Raw genomic sequence first — 18,603 nt, 5'->3', positions numbered from 1 at the left:
TATCAAAATATTGTAAAAATGTAATGATAAATAAACTGTGGATATTTATTTAAATGCATATTTTTACAATAAATAGATAAAGAGATGAAACTTGGACATATTTTTTATTTTTATCCATATTTTTTTCAAATTTTACATTAATACTAGTTTCTAAATTCTATTCTAATTCTATTAAAAAACAAAAAGCTCCAAAAAGATTCAAATTTTAATGAGGTATGTAAAATTAACAATGTTTTAAAAGATGCAATTATTAATGAATTAATAAAGCAAATTGTGCCGCAATATTGGAAAAAATACAGACATGCGTATCCCGCGACATTGAACGAATATATTTGGCGTGTAAATTAATTTTTCCTGCGCAAAAGCAACAACTTATTACCTAAAGTAAAGAAAAAAAAAATTATAATTATAATACAAATTACAATAAATAATAAAGAAATTCGTATTATTTTAAATATATTTCACGGTCTAACGTATAATAAGAACAACAAATTAACGAAGCAGCAAAATACAAATTTATTTTATAACTAATCATTTAGTCGAGATACTCGCGATTATATTTTTCTCCTCTCAAAGGCAAGAGATACAGAAAAGTGGATGAATATTTTGCAAGATAAGCTCATGAATGAACGACGTTAATCACATCTTTCACGAATGTTGGATGCAAAGGACGAAGGTAGCGTTTAACTACCGAGGGGTAGTTACGATCGAGTAGCTAAATTATTTAAAAACGAGTCACCCTCTTTAAGGCGGAGGCCCATCGTTCCTTCCCTCCTGGCGACAGGGACCTGCGAACGGAGGAATGGATGTGGTTCCATTCATGCTTATTTCAAGCTCATTGTGCGCCCGGTGTATTCAGCCTTTGACTTGCTTCTCGTGTTGCCACTGCAGCAATGTTTCATAGAGAGCAAGAGGCATGCGTGTCACTAGCTAAAATCAGGAAATACCGCTGTCACATTTTCTTCGATGCTAACGAACATTACATTAAAGAAGTACGATTCTAATTCTTCTTTCGTAGGAAATCGTGTCACGTCCTACTCCTGATATCGAGTATAATTTATTTTTGAAATAGGAAATTCTTATATTTTGCTCGAGAAAGAACACATTAATTCGAATATTCTACAAGACTGATGGATTTTTGAGTAGTTAAAAATGTATTTTCAAAGATTTAGTAATAAGCAGTTTGCTTATCTGTATTTAAATATTTGTCGGCAAAGTTGTCAATAATTTTTCTTGTCAAATTAGTACATGAATAATTGAAATTAACTTGTACTTTAAAAGTCTTCTATATATTATGTCAAATATATTTAGTTTTTAACATATCTTCCTTTTTTTAAATTTTCTTTTCAAATGATTAAATTATCATCAATAGTGAATAGAATGAATACAGAGTGTTAATATATTTATGGGATATATATTCATTGATTCTACAGAAAATTTGATATACAGAAAAATAAAGTTTATTTATTAATGCATCTGTTATTTCATTCTCACGATAAAATGATAAATAATGAAAATTCATGTACAAAAAGGTTGAACAGGAGTATAATGACTCAGAGAGACAGATATTTTTTTGACCAACTAAAGGAGTTATCTATTGCGACAACATTAATACGAACAATATAATACTTTCAAAATAATTTTTAGGAAACGAGAGAGGCAACGGGAACGTCTTTGTCGCATGTACAATCAAGTTTTAGCGGAATGCTCCCAGCTTAATGGAAGCTGGCCTGACCCGGATGATCCGCGTTGGAGCAGTGGGGAATATGTAGAACTTCTATCAGAATGGTTTCCGTCAAATATTACCAACGGAACGATAACGGGGAACGCAACAACCTTATCAACCGGTAACACAATTAAATTTTTCACGATTTTGTATCACTGTTCGTGCTTAATTGGTGGGCGAGTTTAATAATTGGGCTGAATTTTAACTATGTTTCAAATGAAATTAGAAAAAAAAATTGTAGAGAAAAATTGTATACCGTTTGACAATCTTTGTGATTAGAAGATGCAGGTGCAATTGTTTTTTTTAAATGCAATTTTGAAATGTTTCTTGTTTTTATACAATTTATAAAAAAAAAGAGAGAAACTTCGAAAATCTTCGAAACTCAATAATTTTCAACCTTTAAGAATTTAGGAAAAGAATAATTTGCGTAAATAATAATTTAAAATAAATTAGAAATAAATTAAGAAACTTTGAATCTAAACATTAATCTATTTCTAAGAAGAAGTTGCATTCATAAGATGATAAATATTGTTAGAAAACGTAATATTTCTTTTTACATTTATTTTTTTAGAAGAGAATTATATAATTCAGCTTAATTATTAGATTGCATTTTATACAATTTAAATTATTTTTCGTTATAAAATATGCGTAATAAGATATTATTTATTTAATCATGCCACTTTCTTTATTTAAAAGCAATAATTTCTTTTTTAATATATATATATATATGTATAATTCAAAATTAATTTTAGTTGAAAATAGTGCACATATATACAAGTAAAAACAAATGGGATGAATATTCTATATATTAAACAGCGGAACCTTTCACACCTGTTCTACCACCCTTCGAACTATGGCAGACGATACTGATCGCTTTCTCCCTCGCATTATGTATACTATTAACTGTCGGCGGTAACATTCTCGTCCTCCTGGCGTTTATCGTAGATAGGGCTATCAGACAGCCGAGCAACTACTTCATCGCCTCATTAGCAGCCACCGATATGCTTATTGGTAAGTGATCCTCACGTGATAAATAATAAATATCTCTAACAATAATAAACTAACATCTACTAATTCTAGAAACTCGCAATTTCAAAAATATTAATATCAACAATAATTAATTGCATAATTGCCCCAAATATACTACTGGCTACCTTAAATTAACCTTAATCGTGATGCACGATTGTTATAACAGGAACTGTATCCATGCCATTCTACACGGTCTACATTCTGATGGGATATTGGAATCTTGGACCTTTGCTCTGCGATTTATGGCTGTCCGTAGATTACACGGTATGCTTGGTATCCCAGTACACGGTATTATTGATCACAATCGATCGATTTTGTTCGGTGAAAATAGCGGCCCAATATCGCAGCTGGCGCACGAAAAATCGCGTAATCTGGATGGTCACCATCACCTGGATCATACCGGCCCTTCTCTTCTTCATCAGTATTTTCGGCTGGGAGCATTTTATCGGTTACAGGGACCTGGATCCCGGCCAGTGCACCGTGCAATTTCTCAAAGATCCAGTATTCAACACCGCTTTGATAATCGGTTACTATTGGACCACGCTTGTCGTCCTATTCATCCTTTACGGGGGTATATACAAGACGGCTTACGACATGCAGAAAAAGAGCGAGGCGAAGCAGAGGAAAATGCAATCGATGGTCGCGCTTAGCGCGGGTGCGATGTCCGGCATGGCGGGCAGGGCGGCTGGAATTGGGATATCGAAGACGCAAAGCACCCTCTTGAGCCAGGATAAACCGAAGCTGAGCGCGTCGGGTGACGAGGAGGGGGGTGGTGACGGTTCAGGGCAGAAGACTTCCTCGAAGACTTCTGGAACGACAGGCGTGACGACCGATTCGACGGAGAAGCAAATCGGCGGAAGCATCGTCCCGACAGAGACGGAAAAATCCGAGCGGAGTAGCAGCCCGGCGTTCGACTCGGACGAGGAGAGCACGATGGGCCCCGGCCAACAGCTGACCAGCATCAGGAAACGATCCTCCTTAGCCGGCCTGGTCGTGCAGACCGGCGCCCTCCCAGTTTTCTCAACTAACGGCCACTTGAACGGGATCATTCATCCGGCCAAGGCCGACCTGAGCGTGCAACCATCGAAGAAGCTGGCAGGATCGACGTGCGACACGGCCACTCAGAAAGCCCAAACATTGCCGAAGATACAAGAGCTGAGCCTGTTGGACACGGACAACGTACTCGAACCGGACAGGTCGAGCAGTCAAACGTTGACACCTGAACAGTCCCACTGCGACGCGACTCCTCATCAACGGCTCACCTCAGCCGAGACGTCGCCACCCACTCACCCCACCCGCTCGATCAGCGGAAGCCAACAGAACATCATACCGCCGCCTACGCAGTTTCGAAGCAGCCCCCAAGCGTCAGACAGCCCATCCACGTCGTCATCCACGGACAGACCCAAGTCGTTGGTCGTGTCGTCCCACGGGACAGGCACTTTCGATATTCTGACAGGGTTGGACGGCGGGGATTTGAGGTACATGGACGAAAGCTCGGTTATATTGCCGAGTCCCTCTTACGAGAGTCCATCGTCTTCCTTCTCGTACAGCCTAGCTAATCCACTTTCGAGCGCGCCTTCGTCGCCCATCCTAGGCAATGTCCCTACCTCGTCCAACACCAGTTTGCTGCAGGCCGCACTGATCAGAGCCACGGCCCAGCAAGTGAGCAATCAGCAATCGGGCAAGCAGAGCCAGCCTATAATGTCGAACGCCTCGAGTCAAACGCATCCTCCTCGCGTGTTCATCACTCAAAAGTCGAACGTCGCCTCTCAAACATCGCCAACGGTGAGCAAAGTGCACACCGAGGTTAGCGTGAAAGCGAAGGACGCGAAGCAGCAACCGGTGACGACGATCGTCAATACTCACGCGGTGGAGAAGAACAACGCGACGAATCAGCACTCTGATCAGGACGCGAGGACCAATCCTCCGCAGAATTCGTCCTCGAGCGGTAGCACGATGGTGCCCACGATCTCCGGCACGACAGGGAACGAGCAAGACGCGAAGAAACAGTCGAAGAAGAGGGGCGACACGAGGGGCAGCGAGGAGGGTGGCTCGAGGAAGGATTTCGTGAAGACGATCGGGAAACGTTTGAAGACGAAGACGCAGAGGAGGGACCCTTTGTTGAGCCGGCAAAAATCACGGACCGAGAACAGGGCTCGGAAAGCTTTCAGGACGATATCTTTCATTCTAGGCGCATTCGTCGCTTGTTGGACACCGTATCACATTTTGGCGCTAGTGGAGGGTTTTTGTACGAACAAACCGTGCACCAACGAACATCTGTTTATGTTCTCGTATTTCTTGTGTTACACCAACAGCCCCATTAACCCGTTTTGCTACGCATTGGCCAACCAGCAATTCAAGAAGACTTTTACAAGAATATTGAAAGGTGATCTGCACATGACGTAAAAGAAGGAGGGGATTCGTGGAGAGGAGTAAAGAAAGAAAAGAAATATGCTTGGAAATAAGGTGAATAAGGCCTTCCATAATTAAATTAACCGAATTAATTAATTTAAACGGCCAATTGCTTAATGGCCAAATTGGACAATAAGATTAGTAGGATGACTTGCGATTTAAACGCAATTGCAGGCACAAATCGAGTACCAGTGTGCTTCGTGTATATAGTAATAGGATGCGTTGGTGTAGCGGATTTAGACTATGCGGATGTACATAATGTATATGTATGAATATTTGTTAAATCCTGTGCAGGAAAGCGTTAAAAAAGAAAAAAAAGCAAAATGTAGAAAGAAACGTATTTGTAGTATTTAGATAACTGTGCGTTATTACAATAATAATCGCTTTACAATAAGTGCTTCGATAACGTGAAAACATCAATACGAGTTAGGATATTCTTTAAAGAAAGGATATAGTATACACACGTAAGTCTATTAGGTTTAATTGAACGATCGAATCGTTCGTCGCGAGGGAAGAGAGCAAGAGAAATGAATAAGATTAATAGAAAGACATCGATAAAAATCACTGCATCGGAATGAACAGTTTTCTCGAAACAAGAAGAATGAACAAAAAGCTTTAATTAATTTTCGCCAATCGTACATGGCATATTATACCGTTGCACGAGCCTTTAAAAACGCGGATTATGGTTTCATCTCTCTTCAACGATAGACAAATATTTTTTACGAGCAACGAACCAGATCGAGATGGCTCGTTTCGAAGAAGTACCAAAGAGTCAAGGATTTTATTATCTATGTACACACTGCCTTGGGGTGGCCTATTGATACACGGGCCTTCTTTCTCCGAATTCAGTTACATTTGGTGCTGTCCTCGTGAACGAGCGTCCATGGATTTCTAATCGATAATGTTTGCTTTCAAACATCACATTGGAACACTTACACCGAACACAACTCCGACGAAAGGAGTTTTTGAACACTCGTCTAATAACACTGGTATAACGTTCATTTTAGATTTTATTGAACGTAGAGATCATGCGAGGAAAAATTTTAATCGTGGTGAAAAAAAAAAAAATAAAAAAATAACAATACATATATCATCAAAAGGATACAGAAAATGGTAAAATATTTTTATTCGTACGTTTCAGAAATTTTATATATATAATATTCAAAATTAATAAAGAAATATGAAATGTTAGAAAAAATTCAAATTGATAAATATTTATAAAAGCCTACCATTCTCAATCCCGATGACTTTTGAATATATTGTTTAAAAATTTTACTTGTCTGTTTGTTGTTTATTAAAAAGTTATTAACCTAAGTTAAAAAAAATCAAATCCAAAAATTATGAAACCAGAATAAAAAAATGAATAAAAATTGAATAAAAATTTATTTAACTATTGTTATAATACAATTCAGGATGGTGACAATATATTAAAAAAATCATCAAGATCAGATGGAGATATATTTTTTTAAATAATTATTTAAAAAATAATGAAGTATTCTTATCAATTGATATAACAGATGCAATAAAATGTAATAGTTAAAATCTAAAATAATTGTACGCCAGTGTTATTAATTCATTCGTAAAATATTCGTCGTAATAAGTGATGCAATTTGTACGAGTTACAATTATACACGCTTGTATAAATGTTTCATTCGTGTTTTTTCGCATTTTCATGGATCTTTCTTAGAAGCGAATATTAATTATTTATCAACATTTATTTCGTGATAAATGATCATAGACTTTCGTGAATTTCCATGGATTTTATAATGCAATAGATTAACATTTTGACTGAGTATGCTTTTTATTAAAAAAAAAAAAAAAAACATATTTTTTAAAGATACTGTCGAAACATTTAAATTGATCTCACGAGACTAATCCAATAAACGATGTACAACTTTGATACTATTAATCGAGCTTTTCCAATACAATCACTAATTAATAAAGAAAACATTATCCAAATCCCTTTCCAAAATGTCATGTTTTGCGAGGGATATATTTTTAAATAACTGACTATACTGTACGACAAGAATTTTACACAAAACCACAGTTATCATTCATCAATGGAATTACTTTCGTACATGAAAAAAAAAAAAAAAAAAAATGATTCAAATGCGACAAAATCAAATGTCAGATCAATATTTTTCGCTCTTCTTCCTAAATACGTACGTTGTGAAGTTACTTTTATAATATAGCTTTTATGCAATATTGCATATGGAAAACTGGCAATATTTATATTTCTCATGATTTAATCATTTTCAAGAGTTTGTACCTTTTTTACAACAATAGAAACACGCAATTATCTTGCACGGTAATTTACGTAAACTACAATTTGCTCGTATAAAAATATAATTTTCATATTGGCGATGTTAATGAGCGTTAATAAAATTGTAAATTAAAGATGAATCATTCTAAATGATTCAGAATGGTTAAATGTATTTATCAATCGTTATACGTATAATTGGCATGAACTCAATTTCATGTGAAACGAAATTTAGAAACTCGATTTTATAATTATATTATATCCTGGTTAAAAAAAAGAAAATAAGAAAAAATTATAAAAATTATAATTTATAAGATATTACGTTAATTCATTTTTAATTATGTTGATATTTTATAAACATTTTTCGAAATTCACTGCCAATACCAAGTCATCCTATTTATATTTAACATATCTGTAATTATTTATTTCTTATAGTGATTTTTTATAAATTTTATTTATAATTATTCCTGATCTTATTCACAAATCTGTTATACTATAATAACGTATAACAATATATATACATATATTGTTTGAAGGAAATTACATTGTTTCATGAAAAGAAATAAATCTACAAAAGAGGAATATATTGAATATAGAATTGTCCAATCTAGAATATTATATATAGTATGACATATTAACATAAAAACGTGTAAAATCATTTTCCTCTTCAAAATTAAAAATTTCTGGAAAAATAGTAATATATTACATTAAAAAAAAAAATATATATATATATATAAATAGAAATTTCAGGATGGAAAATGGAAGTGAATAGCATACGTTAAATGTCAATTTTTTCAGAAACTCGAAATGTATGATTAGCGTAAAATATGTGTACAACAAGGAATTAAATAATTAATAAATCGAAAATCAATCTTCCAAAAGAAGAATGTGCAAAAGTCTTAAATGTTTGTAATGCGAGTTATTGAATAAAAATGTATATTCATACATTAACATAAATACATATATCATATGTCGTGACGAGTTATTTTACAAATTTTATTATTTAAATTATATATATTTATATTTATATCATATATTCTAATTAATACAAATAATTTATTTCATTTTATTTTTTCGACAAAAAATTCTAATCAATTTTGTATCAATTGCCTAATTTTCATATTTTTCAACGTTTGAAAAATCAAAATTATAAAATTGCATTTGTTCAACTTTAATATAATAAGAAAAAGAAAACTTTTATTGCTTTCTTGATTTGATCAATCAAAATAACCTAAACATTTGAAATTTTTCCAGAATAACTGGAATGGAATTCGTAGAATTTCCATTCAGATTATTAAAATGGCTTGCTATTAATTGGCAAACGGTGATCACATATACAATGTAAATAATTATAATTTTAAAGAATTAATCTCTTAAGAAATAATTAAAATAAAATGAAAAATTAATTAACAATTATTTCCACTTATACTTGTTCGTGCATTAATATTTTTATGTACAAATTGTAAAAAGAGTATAAAAGGATTATATTATGAATCATTTAAGACTTCTGTACAAAACGGTAATTACCTGAAAGTTCGATTTTTGCATACATGAATAATAGTTAATATAACTCGCTTCCAAACAGCTGACGTTTCGTCGTCTCCAATTCTAAGAACAATTGTGTTAAATAACGAAACATGCTAAATAAGTAATTGCTTATGAGCTACGCATCACTGTAGCATATACATAAAAAAAAAAAAAAAAAAAAAAAATATAGCGTAAAAACGATAGAAACGGATTCATAGAAATTAAGCGTTAGAAAGAATTAAAGTTAATGTTGAACGAATAAGAAGAAAATAAGCATGAAGCCTAGATGATAACTAGACGTTTGCCGTGGGGAAAGTGAATATTCGCGCTCTCTGCATTTCTTTCTGTGTGCCGAAGCTTTCATCGCCATAGTATTCTTCGTTAACGCCTACCAATGAAGCAGAGTCATTAAAAACGAAAAAAAAAAGGGAAGGGGGGGAGGGGAAGGGGGGAACGTTAATGAGCTATAAGGCGTTGGGAAAATGAGTCGAAAAAAAAAAAAAAAAAAAAAAGAAAACTCCACGTTTAGTCTCAATTAAAAGAGAATTGAAGATCAATTAAGACGTTCGTTTATGGGCGTACAAGTGCTCGATTCATTACAATGGCTCGCGATATCTCCTGATGAATTTCACTCTTTCTACCTCAAAACACAGATATACAGATAAAAATACGAGAGTCATGCTGCGGATCAGTTTTTTGATTCGCTATTAAAAATCATATTACTGAATGAAAACTGATATTTTATAAGATATTGTATCTTTTGTCTTTTGCTTAGATTATATGCATACGCATATAATCATTTATATACTTTTTTTTTTTTTTGTTTGATAATTTGACGTGATATTACTTATTTTTTTATTCTTTGCAAAAATAGAATTGCTTTAGATCAATTGGAAACACAATATCTTTCCTTTTTCTTTTCTAAGAAAATTATGATAAATGATATAGCGATTAAAATGAAAAATTGAATATATAACACTCATTTTTAAATAGTAAAAATTTATAATTCGATAAATACGAGTTATTAAATATTAATTTAAAAAATAAACATATGTATTATTGGTTTATATCAAAAATATTTTAATAACATTAATACGATAATTCTAGACAAAAAGACAAAAATTTAATTATTTTTATTATTTTAGCTGATTCAAATTTATATTTTATATAATTTAATATTTATAGAAATTTTTACACGAATCTTTATCTTATAAGGTATAACTAATAGTAATGAAATGTGTCGAAATTGATATAAACTATTTAATCTTTATATCTAGTGTAATCTTTTGTAAACATTTTGTATATAACGTATATTTATATTATTTTATATTTTTAGTTCTATCGAAGTCAAATAGAATTTTAATTTATATCGTTTCTTTTTTTTGACATACAATTTATTGACTGACAAGGCTGATTATATTGCGAGAATACGTAATATTTAATAAGTTCTTTAAGACTTTTTGTCTTTTGACTTTAAGACTCTTTAAGAGTCTTAAAATAATTTACTATTTATTCCATTTTAATTACTAAGCTCTTTTTAAAATATATTTATACTTAATTCTTGATGAGAATCAAGAGAATCATTTCTTATATGAAATTTTTACTGTAGATTGTACATATTTCAAGTATTATTTACAAAGATTATAAATTTATCGATTTTGTATAAAATATTGGCATAAAATTAAATATGTTTATATTTTTTTGTATGAAAATAAAAAAAATATAATGTTAGTTTTATTTAAAATTAATTAGTAAGACGTGTAATTATTTCTTTTTTTTTTTTTATTTTTTTTAATAAAAAAGGAGTATTTAAATACAAAAAATTAATCGTTATCACATTCATGAAAATATAATTCATCAATATTATTAATATATTAATAATAAAATTACATAATATTTTATTTATGATTTTTAATCATTTTTTTAATTTATATTTAATTACATATAAAAATAGGAAACTGATCTGCTATAAGACAAAAGAAAATATAATGTGCTTTTATGGACATCCTTGTCTATCATGGGATCAATGAAAAAACATTTCGTTGTAATTAAATTCTAGACAATACTGCACGTGCTCTCGCTGGACAATCTGAACTTCAACAACCCTTAAGAGCTAACAATATTGTTCAAAATATATTAAACTTTGATTAAATTTTCGTTAAAAATTTTTCTCTCTTTTATTGTGAATTCGATAGAAGTTTTCTAAAAGAAAAAAAAAAAATCATTTTTATTTGAATATATAGTATATTTTTAAAATATATAATACTATAAAAATATAGATCAATTAGCTTTTAAGGGTTAATTAAGAAAAAAATATAAAAAAACAATATAATTTTATCAACAAATACGTTATCGCAAGCTATGTGCATATTAAGATAAAAATTGAATGAAAATATTAAAAACTTCTTATATTTCGTCAATCAATAATGTGAATTGTTAACATATAAGTTAAGATATGTTTGCATTTGACATTTTTACTTTTAATTATATAAACATTATTTAATGTTTTTTTTAATATCAATCTTTTCAACTTCTAATATAAATATTATTTTATGAAAAGTTATATTACAACGAAATATAACGCTTGTTGCCATTCTTTGGAAATAGTTTTCTAATTGTTAACAAAAAATTTTCGTTTTAAAAAATTTCTGTCAAATGTAAATGTATCTTTAAATTATTATATTAATAGACTTTTCCAAAACCTCGCTAATGTATTAATACATGAAAAAGCAAGTCCAATAAACAAATTATATTAAAGTAAACAATTAATATTACAAGTGTCATTAAATATGATAGAAGTGCTTAAATGTCACATGTCTGAAAGTAGTTCTGGTAGAGGAAAAGAATTGTGTCATAGAGAAAAACTGTTCTTATTAGCGACAGTCAATAATGTAATAAAGTGTGTGAATATATGTTACATATTGAAATAAAAAATAAAAGAAAAAAAGAAAAAAAAAACTAAAATGGACGCGTCTACTTAATAGCGTTGTAAAATTGTTAACAACATACAGCTGCACATTCAGATGTACGTATACATATTAATATGCTGAATTCTTAAAAGAAAAATTACATTATATTTTAAATAATCTTTATTAGAGTGATATTTATATGTGTATACACAGTGCAATAAAAAAATTATAATATTGAATAAAGATATAATTTATTTTGTAATTTTTGTTTTGAAATATTATAATTCTTAGAGGCGAAATTCTTCTAGAGATGAATTCTGAAGCATGAATAATTCTAAAATGAAAAATATAAATTTACTATATTATTAAAAATAAATACTTAAAACAATAATCATTATATCATTTTTATTTTAAATGTAATCTCGTTATATTATTTGAAATATCAATTTACATAAAAATTGTCATAAATTGATAAGTAACGAAAGACTTTTTTTGCACTCTGTATATATGGCTTAATATTTTTATTTAAATATAAAGTTGATTGTCGATATAATGGTGAACGACTCGATATTGGCAGCTCAATCATATAAATAAAATAGTTAACAGAACTACAACTAACATGACATAGTTATAGTTAAATAGTATTAATTTTTTTTTTTTTTGTTATTTATGATTGTGCACGCAGCTGTATACATATATATCAATTACAGTGGATGATAATGTATTCAGTTATTCAATATAAATAAAAAACATATACAGAAAGAGTTACAATAAAGTGAATAATGTGATATAATTATAATTGTAAAAAAACTATTATGTATAATATTCACAACCTTTATCATTAATTATTTTAAATATTATAACAACTCTAATAATTTTCAAAAATAAATCTTTATTTCAAACAATGATTAAGTTTAAATAAGTTTAAGTAATAAAAATAGTTTATTCAAACAATTAATATCATTCTCACAAATTTTTCATTTATAAACAACGAAAAGAATGTTATTCAAATATCAAATTTTTCCTTATTATTTATTGTTCTATATTATTGTACTTTCATTAAATATATTTTTTATATGTAATAATGAGGAAAAGAATTCATTGAGTAATATAAGTTGAATAGAATACATATTAATCATTAAATCAGCATGTAAATAGCTATAATAATAAAAAAATGTTAAACCTTTAATAAGATTCTTTGTTTTCATTGCACAATTTTTTTATAAATAGTGAAAATAAATATTTATTCTATTTTAATATTTTCTTATTAAATTCGTATTTTTCTGTAGTATAATTCGTTAATTAAGCCAATAAGTAATATTTATAAATAAGATATAATTATAGAATATTAATATAATAATAATGATAATGATAATATAAAAATAATGATATAAAAAAAAGAAAAATTATAAAAATTTAAAAAATCTCCCCGGCGGGGAATCGAACCCCGGTCTCCCGCGTGACAGGCGGGGATACTGACCACTATACTACCGAGGAATCTATGTGTTGGATTTGTTAAACTGATAGTATAATTGTAACTTAGTTATTATAATCGTATTTGTATTATTATTATACTTGGATCTTATGCTGAACAGTAACCGATTTATAATTTATTTTTATAATTTTTGCAAAATATGCACAGAGCATATATAGCACGATGAAGGAAGCTAATGCTAAAAATTTTACAATAATGTTTTTCGAATAAAATTAGTTTTAATAATATAGAAATAAATTGATACAAATGATTTTCATCTATAATAATTTTTTATTAATTTGATAAAAGTAGATACTTTATTTCAAAGATGAAATTGAAATTTTTTTATAGTTCCAGCATAGATATTAAACCAGAATGTATAGTATTAGATCAGCATATATAATTTATTAAAAAGTTGTAATATAGAATTTTGATTTGCATTATCGTTTGAATAAAATAATAGACGAGGAATGATTTTTGCGTTTTTTTTGTAGTATAATTAAAATCTAAATATAAAATTTAAATAATATATCCTATTTTCTAATGAACTAGATTTTAATTTATTTTCTATCTGTTAAATTGTATTGGAATATTGTTTTTTTGCCCAAGTATAAATTTTATATATGGACAGTAAACAGATTCAAGTTATTATAAATGAAAATATAATTTACAACCGTTAAATTAATAAATAAATAATAAATAAGGAAAAAATATAAATCAAAATAAAAATTATTCATATAAAAGATATAAAATAAAAATAAAAAAATACCAACAACACACGGTGTTCCCAAGCGGTCACCCATCCAAGTACTAACCGTGCCCAACGTAGCTTGACTTTGGTGATCGGACGAGAACCAGTATGCCCTACGTGGTATGGTCGTTGGTATTATATTTTTGCTATGCATAATTTAAAAGTGATTCAATATAAGATAAAGATACTGGAAAAATTTATCTACTGAATTACAGTAGTTTTGTAGTATAAATAAAATAATTTTTTTATTTATTATACGATTATCTATTTATCTATATATATATATATATATATATATATATATATATATATATATATTTAAATTTATATCGATTTTATTTATATTTAATAAAATTTTTTAATTGCATGTTTATTGCAACTTTAAAGCTTCGAATAAGTAATTTCTAAATTTATTATTATAATTTATATATTTAAATCGTAAATAATACATCAAAATTACTTTTTCTCATGTAATCAGTAATTTAGAAGAGGGAACATAAAATCCCATAAAATGACGGATCTATTCTGCATCTTATCTGTGCTTATATATTTCTAATATATCTTATATAAAATAATAATAATGGTAAAAAAGACAATGTTTATTATTATATTATTGTTTATAAGATTTTTATATAGCATATAAAATAAAAACATTTGAATAAATATAAAGATTAAGATGGTTTTTTAGGTTATGTATGATCAATCAGAAGAAAGATGGCGTATATATAAAATTCTATAGTTGGGTCCGTGTTAAATAAATTAAATTGTGGAAGGTTATGTTCAAGAAATAATACAGAGTATTCATAACACATGTTAAAACAATTGATTGAAAAATTAAAAGTTATATAAGACATTAGTTTAGAGGATAAAAGAATAATGGAAAACTATATAACTCGTTCAGCTTTTAGTTTTGGCATTTTTGCTTTTTTTCTTTATTTTATAAAAGTGTCAAGTGTATTAAGTGTATCAACATCACAAAGTATTATAGATGTAATAAAAAGTGACAGTGAATTATGTAAAATGCCGACAATTTTGTATGAAAATAATATTACAGCGGATTGTTATAATGTAACATATCCTGAAGGAGAACATGTAATTGCGCAATATGATATGACATACAAGAATATACGAAATTTTTTATGTTTGATATTTTATGATACATTGTATAAAGTTTGTCAAGCTAAATTACAAAATCAATTGAATCATACTACTTTCTATTCAAATATTCAACGATATTTCCCTGAAGAAAATGAAAATGATCAGACAAATTTCTGTAAAAATATTAAAGATATTAAATTTGCATATAAAAAATTGGAGCCATTATTATCACATGTACATTTTAATAATTCTCATGTTTGTTATGCCGCATGTTTTAATTTGTCAGGAAAATTTATTCCACTTTGTGCAATATTATCATGGAGCAAAAGTATTGATGAAATAAATGAAGATTTTGGAAAAAAATTTGAAAATAAACTTGAGAAAAAACCTGCTATAGATATAAAACAGAATTTTACGGCAATAAATGAAACTTCTAATGAAACGAAAGGAGATAGTGATAATAAATATAAAACAACATCTGATGTGAAAAATATTGTGTTAGAACAAGAATCCCAAACTGAATTTGTTGAAGTTACTGTAACAACATCTGATTTTGAAAAAATAAAAGAATTAAGTGCTACAGGTCATATTTTTGAAAATTCAGAATCAACGCTACAAAAATACAACGCTAAAAAACCTGATGATAATGATAACAATAATAAAAATGATGCGAGACTTGAGAATGATAAAAATGATAAAGATATAAATTCAAAAACATTATCTAAAAATGATGAGGATTTTAAAAAAAATGAAAACAATAGAATAAATACTATAAGTAATGAAGCTGAAAAAAATATGAATAATATAAATGATGATTATAAAACAAGTACAATATCAGATAATACTGAAGATCATGAAAATTTTGCTAGCATTAAGCAAAATGGAAAATTAACTGATGGTATTATTTAATTCATGTTTTCTTTAATTCTTACTTTAATACATAATTTACTGTATTTAAATTTAAATTTTTTTTTTAGATACAAATGATGTTTCTGACCAATCTGATGCTGGTAAAAAATAATTTAATAAAAAAAAAATATTTTATAATTTTTGATATTATGTATTTATATTTAATGTATTTTTATGTCAGCAGATCAAGATCAAGGTATACCTGAACCATCTGAGCAAAGAGATATCTCAATACCTCAATATCATCCTATAAGAACAGATGAAGAATCTCATTTTCTTACTTACTTAACTGCACTTTCTTTAATCTTTGTAGTTGCATATTTTGTTTATCAACATAAACAAAAAGTAAATAAGTATTTTTTTTCTTATTTATAAAACTTCAATCATTCATTTCTTTTCTTGATATTTTACATTTTAGTATTTTAATATTACAGATAATAGCTATCATAGTAGAAGGACGAAGATCACGAAATAGTCGCGCTAGACGACGACCAAGCACTGCTAATTACCGTAAATTGGATTGTACATTAGAAGAAGCAGTTACATCACAATGTAATGCAAATGTTACCCATGTTATATACTAATGCATGTATCAAATATTTTAAAGCTACTGTATAATAGCACGCGTGTAACATATTATTTTGTATTCGTGTATACTTCCATTATAATATGAATTTATTTTAAATTAATTATTTCTTAATATTTCATTAAATATTATTAAGTTAGATATATTAGCAAATAATATAACATTTAATTTTAAATTATAATGGCTAAAGCGCTTTTGCTTACTTTTAAACTCAGTTTGCTTAATTTACTCAGTAACCTATTCTTTCCAGTGAGCTTTTACTGTTTATTCATTGTTTATATATTTACATATGTGTAATTTATTTTTAGCGTATATATATATTTTTATTGTGATTATAATTCTTTTTAGAATTTTTTTCATTTCGTAAAAATATTATAATATACATATACAATTATTACAATAAAACATAAGTTTTATTTTATTATATTACAGACGTACTGACAAAAACAAGGTTTAATTTATCTTGTTTTTAAAAATGTAATTTGAAATTTAAATATATTATAATTTTAATTAGATATATGTAATTTTATACTTATGCTTTATAATTTAAGATTCATTACATTATTTAGTATTATTATTTATTTTTTTAAAATTCAGAAATTAAAATTTATTTTATAAATAATTTTGTATTCAAATATTATATATATATTTTTCTTTACATTTAAGAATATAAATTTTAATATTTTATTACAATTAAATGAATTTTAATATTTCTCAAAATTTATCTTTGTTCAATATCAAATTGCAAGCAATGATGTAAATATAAATATAAATCAATTAAAAATAATATTGATATAAAAAAAATTATTTATTTATTATTTTGATTTTTAAATTTATTTTTTAATAAATATATTACAAATAATTTCAGATAAAAATTTTTTAATATTTCTTTTTATCGAATTTTTTCATTCATATATATAAAAGTTGTATGAAATGATGAATGAAAAACGCATTATATAATTATATGGTACATTTTTTCAAATAGTTCCTTCGATGACATGTATATTGTATATTGCAGTATATGTTACTATATCATAATCAAAATTTTTATTTTCGATATAGCATGTGGCGAAATGTTATATTCCGAGACAAATTTGTAATCGTACGTCATATTTATTATTTAGAAAACTCGAATATACTAATCCTACAATGGTACAATGGTACATTTGTCATTATACCAGTGGAATACTTATTTTTGCTATCCACCATTGTTGCAAATATAAAACTTATAATTTTCTTTTAAACATATAATTATACAGACTAGATATTTAAAAATATATCAATGAATTTTTTCATAATTTTTTGTACGATGTAAATATACGAAATACGAATTAAATCTAAAAGATTGCAATAATATCTACTTGATGTATCGAGAAAAAAGTATTATATCATTGTAGGGTTAATAATAATAAATATAAATAATACAGATACTTATGTACATGTATTACGTTTAAGTGAATTTAATGCACAAAGTATTCATATGTTTATATGGATATTCATATATTTATACCTTGATCACATTTGAATGAATTATTGTACATTCGTTGATAATTATATCAAATTAATTTTTCATGATTGCAAATACCGTCCACTTGTACACGCATTTACGATATCGAGTATGTAATAAATTTCTTACAACAAAATAAATATTATTGTATGTAAGCAAGAATATTATTCATACTGAAATTGTTGAAAATAATTATTTTTCTGTTTATTAAGAAATTATATTAATATTTATTAATGATTTTATTTTTCTTTTTAAATTTAAGATAGCAGATCAGTAATAATACTAAATAATAATTTATAAGATAAGATAAACGTAAAGTACTACGGATGTTCTTTAAAACGATTGTATAAGTTCTTTTTTATTTAAATTAGATAAGATTTGATAAAATTATTTTAACAGCATCAAATTTTAAGGG

The 18,603-nt window shown here is 27.7% G+C and overlaps 2 protein-coding genes and 2 non-coding genes across 5 annotated transcripts in view; 2 read left to right on the top strand and 2 right to left on the bottom strand.

The window, feature by feature from the left end:
• The window catches only part of mAChR-B (muscarinic acetylcholine receptor), a 54,570-nt gene extending 48,333 nt beyond the window's left edge, over positions 1–6,237 (top strand). The window contains exons 3-5 of the mRNA XM_003697586.4: positions 1,648–1,847; positions 2,543–2,737; positions 2,922–6,237. Of these exons, the coding sequence (XP_003697634.1) occupies positions 1,648–1,847; positions 2,543–2,737; positions 2,922–5,161 (2,635 nt within the window). The 3' untranslated portion in view covers positions 5,162–6,237. The remainder of the gene's footprint in view (positions 1–1,647; positions 1,848–2,542; positions 2,738–2,921) is intronic.
• Positions 6,238–13,288: 7,051 nt separating this feature from the next.
• Positions 13,289–13,360, bottom strand: TRNAD-GUC (transfer RNA aspartic acid (anticodon GUC)). The gene has a single exon. It is a non-coding gene; the product is annotated as a tRNA-Asp (tRNA).
• Positions 13,361–14,103: 743 nt separating this feature from the next.
• On the bottom strand, positions 14,104–14,222 carry LOC105736621 (5S ribosomal RNA). The gene has a single exon (XR_004225658.1). It is a non-coding gene; the product is annotated as a 5S ribosomal RNA (ribosomal RNA).
• Positions 14,223–14,561: 339 nt separating this feature from the next.
• On the top strand, positions 14,562–18,343 carry LOC100873026 (uncharacterized). Of its 2 annotated transcripts, none has more exons than XM_012492129.3 (5): positions 14,562–14,671; positions 14,777–16,084; positions 16,164–16,196; positions 16,280–16,440; positions 16,530–18,343. In XM_012492129.3, the coding sequence occupies exons 2-5, from the start codon at positions 14,965–14,967 to the stop codon at positions 16,677–16,679; spliced, it is 1,464 nt and encodes a 487-aa protein (XP_012347583.1). In that variant the 5' UTR covers positions 14,562–14,671; positions 14,777–14,964; the 3' UTR covers positions 16,680–18,343. The 2 variants fall into 2 exon arrangements, with proteins under 2 accessions (XP_012347583.1, XP_012347582.1); XM_012492128.3 differs by having other exon boundaries at positions 16,277–16,440.
• The last annotated feature ends 260 nt before the right edge of the window (positions 18,344–18,603 follow it).

Source organism: Apis florea, unplaced genomic scaffold, assembly GCF_048593485.1.
Source record: "Apis florea isolate Af1SG1 unplaced genomic scaffold, ASM4859348v1 contig_3756_pilon, whole genome shotgun sequence".
In the NCBI taxonomy this organism is placed as follows: domain Eukaryota; kingdom Metazoa; phylum Arthropoda; class Insecta; order Hymenoptera; family Apidae; genus Apis; species Apis florea.
Note: the sequence above shows the minus strand (reverse complement) of the source record. Positions and strands in the feature narration are given on the sequence as shown.

Bases quoted from the DNA above. Each gene is read 5' to 3' on its own strand.
- LOC100873026 (XM_012492128.3), top strand. From the start codon at position 14,965: ATGGAAAACTATATAACTCGTTCAGCTTTTAGTTTTGGCATTTTTGCT. The intron at 16,085-16,163 runs GTATTATTTAAT...TTTTTTTTTTAG, and splicing joins AAATGGAAAATTAACTGATG to ATACAAATGATGTTTCTGAC. The intron at 16,197-16,276 runs GTAAAAAATAAT...TTTTTATGTCAG, and splicing joins TTCTGACCAATCTGATGCTG to CAGATCAAGATCAAGGTATA.